General features: G+C 42.2%; 1 protein-coding gene across 1 annotated transcript in view; it reads left to right on the top strand.

The window, feature by feature from the left end:
- The first annotated feature begins 388 nt into the window (after positions 1–388).
- The window catches only part of LOC129673725 (short-chain dehydrogenase/reductase family 16C member 6), a 33,140-nt gene continuing 29,412 nt past the window's right edge, over positions 389–4,116 (top strand). Inside the window, exon 1 of the mRNA XM_055603606.1 lies at positions 389–709. Coding sequence (XP_055459581.1) covers positions 389–709 — 321 coding nt within the window. The remainder of the gene's footprint in view (positions 710–4,116) is intronic.

Here is a 4,116-nt window from a genome sequence, read left to right as displayed (position 1 = left end):
AAAAAAAAATGACTGGACCAAGTGTCCAAAGTGTTAGCTTACTTACCATGTTAGGCTGAGTGAGTCAAGGCATAAAGATTTTTATGTCCTTACCTACAAGGTTTTTCTGATCATCTATGGCCTACCAATCAATCAGATTATCTGGGGGGGAAAGTGTCCTATAAATTAAGATACTTTTGTTAACATAAAATGTTCTTATAATTATTTTATATAATTTACAACTCAGCGGTTTTGACAGTTTCTACTAAGGCATATAATTTGAAAATAATGTCTCAAATGTAAAAGCCTTGCACTAACGGATGTTACGCTGTATAGCAGCTGTTGCAATGAAATGGACTTACCAGCTACTTCTCCCCTTATAGGACATTGCTTTCTTCAATCAATCAACATGAATGCAGTGGCAGACACAGCCATCTTTTTTGGAAAGTTTCTATACTACTTTTTAGAATCTTTAGTCTTCAAGATAATCCCTAAAGGAAAAAAGAACGTTTCCGGAGAGATTGTACTTATAACAGGAGCTGGGAGTGGACTGGGAAGGTTACTGGCCATACATTTCGCCAGCCATGGGGCCAATTTAGTTCTCTGGGATATTAATCAAGAAGGCAATCTGGAAACCTGTAGACTGGCCAAGGAAAAAGGTGACGTGAAAGTCTATGCTTATAAATGTGACTGCAGCGACAGGAAAGAGGTCTACAGGGTTGCTGACAAGGTGAGCTCATCGCTGCTCTTTGCTTCTGAGAGAATTGCTTCTAACCTGCACTTTTACTAAGACAATGGGGGAGTGGTTTTGATATAAGAGACTGCTATGTACTTGTAGTTTAATTCTGTTGGTCTTAAGTATGACTCCATAGCCTAAAACAGGAGTAGGAGTAGGGCTAGTTCTGGCTTCAGAGCCCAGTGCAGTCTGACTGCTTTGCTTCATGACTCACTCACTTCAGAGCCCGGTCCTGCCTGGCATCTCTGCTCAGTGATTGGGAGACACTCTGCCTAGCCCCATGTCTCCTGATTTAGTTGTGCAACTTTTGCCTTTCAACACCACCCCCGTCTCCACATCTGTGAAATGAAAAGCTGCTGGTTGGTAAGATCATGTGCTGTTTTAACTTCCTTTTGTTTCATGACTTTGATGACACTGAAATCCCACCCCATCTTTTGGCAAGCCTATTGCCATATTGTGTTTTTTGAACACAGTATATGAAGTATGCGGGGGAAAATCCCTCCGTGTGCAAAAGTTCTTGCCACACTTCACCTATTGGTGGCTCTAACTGCGTGTGGGATGTTCATGTTGTCCTTAGCCCCCTTGGCAGACACAGCACATAGGAGACCACCAATGAAAATATCAGTGTGGCACGAAGGGGATGGAAACTGCAGGCAGACACCTTGAGGTTCTCTCCACAGAAGAGAGCAGGCAAGCTATTTAGCAACTGGACAATCTGGGTGATTTCAAAGGGCTCTCTGGCGTAGAGACATCTTGGTTTCCTGATCAATGACTTGACTGAAATAGACTCGTTAGTAGCCTAGATTGTGGCAATTCTATTAAGGGAAGCAGCTGGTCACACGGAATTAATCATGCACCAGCCTAGAGTCGGAGCTAATTCAAAATATAAGTGTATTTTGCTACCACCTTTCCTATTAAGCAGAAGAAGCAGCCGTGGAGCTCTGAACATGCAGCTTACCCAAGATTACAGGGCAAAAACTGGCAAGAGACAGGGTCATAGCCAGGTAGCTGGGAGTCAAGACGTACATAGAGTTTGACCACAAAATCTCCAAGAGATTTCTTTGTAATCCAATTTCTACTGATGAGATTACACTTTTTTATTTATTCAAAATTAATTGTTAAGTTATTACACCATGACACTATCTGAACCCCTATCTCCATACTTCTTTACCTTCTTCTCTTTCTTTGTTTGGGGACCCACAGAATTTGCATTTTTGGAACTCACGGATAGCTAATAACAATGTGAGAAGCTCCTGGTTCAATTTTGGTACAGAACAGGAGAAATCAAAGTTCATCCTCATTTTGCAAAAAGGAAAAAAAAAATATGTCAGGAAGAGCTCCTAGAAGAATGCATTCAAGGTGAACTTAATGTAATCTGTTTCATAAGGGCTCCTGTCTCAAAACCAGGCCCAAGTGAGTTCAGGGTGCCTGGAAAGGCCTTTGCCTCTATCTCTGATCATATATAAATTTCACAATGAAACAAGGAACTATCATTTTGCTACTTTGTCCATGTTGAAACAGAGGCAGGGAAAGCTGAAGGAACTGTGTCATGTATCAGAAAACTAATGGACATAAAGTGGCCCTAGAGACCCTGGTACAGGAGCATCATAAGTGAGCTGTGAGCAATGAGAACATCGCCCAACCTTTCCCCAGGCTGGGAAGTATCATCACGCCCTGCACCACCATCCCTGTCTCCCTACAAAGGATTTTCCTGGAGGCCAGTAGAAAATAATCCTAAAAATTTAGAAATATTTGCCATTGGAGTACATATATGAAATATTTCTTCTTTGGGACTATCCTATCAGTAGCATTTTATTAAGTTTACCAGTCTATCTCAGTTTTGGCTTTAATTGTAGTTAGTTATTAAGTGCTGGGAAACCCAAATACTTTACCTGTAAGACTTGAACAAATGGAAGCCATCCTTACCCTTGAAATGAGTGGAGATCCAGTTAGCATGGCCTAATTCCAAAGAACACAGTAATTAGCTTTCCACAAGCAAAGGAAGAAAGAATGTTCAATTTCAGCATGCAAAGTCAACATATACAGCCAAACACAGTGACACATGACTGTCATCCTAGCTCTGGGAAGGTTAAGGCAGGAAAATTGTGAGTTTGAGGCAAGCTGAAGCTATAATCTTTTTTTTATATTAATTACAGTTTATTCATTTTGTATCCCGACTGTAGCCCCCTCCCTCATTTTCTCCCAATCCCACCCTCCCTCCACTGATAGGGGAGGTCCTCCTTCCCTTCCATCTGACCCTAGCTTATCAGGTCTCATCAGGACTTGCTGCACTGTCTTCCTCTGTGGCCTGGCAAGGCTGCTCCCTCCTCAGGGGGAGGTGATCAAAGAGCCAGCCACTTAGTTCATGTCACAGACAGTCCCTGTTCCCTTTACTAGGGAATTTACTTGGATACTGAGTTGTCATGGGCTACATCTGAGCAGGGGTTCTAGGTTATCTCCATGCATGGTCCTTGGTTGGAATATCAGTCTCAGAAAAGACCCCTGTGCCCAGATATTTTGGTTCTGTTGCTCTCCTTGTGGTGCTCCTGTCCTCTCCAGGTCTTACTATCTCTCCCTTCTTTCATAAGATTCCTTATACTCTACCCAAAGTTTGGTTATGAGTCTCAGCATCTGCTTTGATACACTGCTGGATAGAGTCTTTCAAGGTCCCTCTATGGTAGGCTCCTGTCCTGCTCTCTGTTTTCTCCTTCTTCCAATGTCCATCCCGTTTGTCTTTCTGGATGAGGATTGATCATCTTACCCAGGGTCCTCCTTCTTAGATTAGCTTCTTTAGGTGTACAGATTTTATCTATAATCTTGATGATTAGAAAGAATCCGTTTATGTAAAAGCAGTAATGTATGTGCCTCCAGAGATCTGATGTGAGTCATGATCCTCTCAGAACCAGTGAGTCTTTTGGCAGGTTCTTACTTTCCCATAGCCTATTTCCTCATCCACGAGCTAGAACAATGCCTCCCTTACATATCTTCTCTGAGTACAGTGAAAATTAAACCCCGTGATCTAGATAGTACTCCTCCTGCTGCAATGGCCCTCTCAGATGCAGGACTTTCTCTTGGAGTGATATCGGTGACCATCCATTCACTAAGAGGTTGAGAGGTTTTATATGAAAGACTGAACCTGCTTCTCCCCATAATTGAACCCTTGTTTATGCTTGTTGTCTCACTAATCCAGTAAGATGTCCTTTACCAGTTAGTTTTTCGTGGATGTTTTCCTTAAACTTACCTTCCTCCATGGCAGAGATATCTAATCCCAACACCAACTCAGCATCACTAATGCTCCCTTTACTAACTCACCCCACTAACCTCTATCAACAGCAGAGGGGGAGAGAGAGAAACAGATAGATAGATAGATAGATAGATAGATAGATAGATAGATAGATAGA

This window comes from Psammomys obesus, unplaced genomic scaffold (genome assembly GCF_907164565.1).
Source record: "Psammomys obesus unplaced genomic scaffold, mPsaObe1.curated_primary_1811, whole genome shotgun sequence".
NCBI lineage: Eukaryota > Metazoa > Chordata > Mammalia > Rodentia > Muridae > Psammomys > Psammomys obesus.
This window is presented reverse-complemented; position numbering and strand designations above follow the sequence as displayed.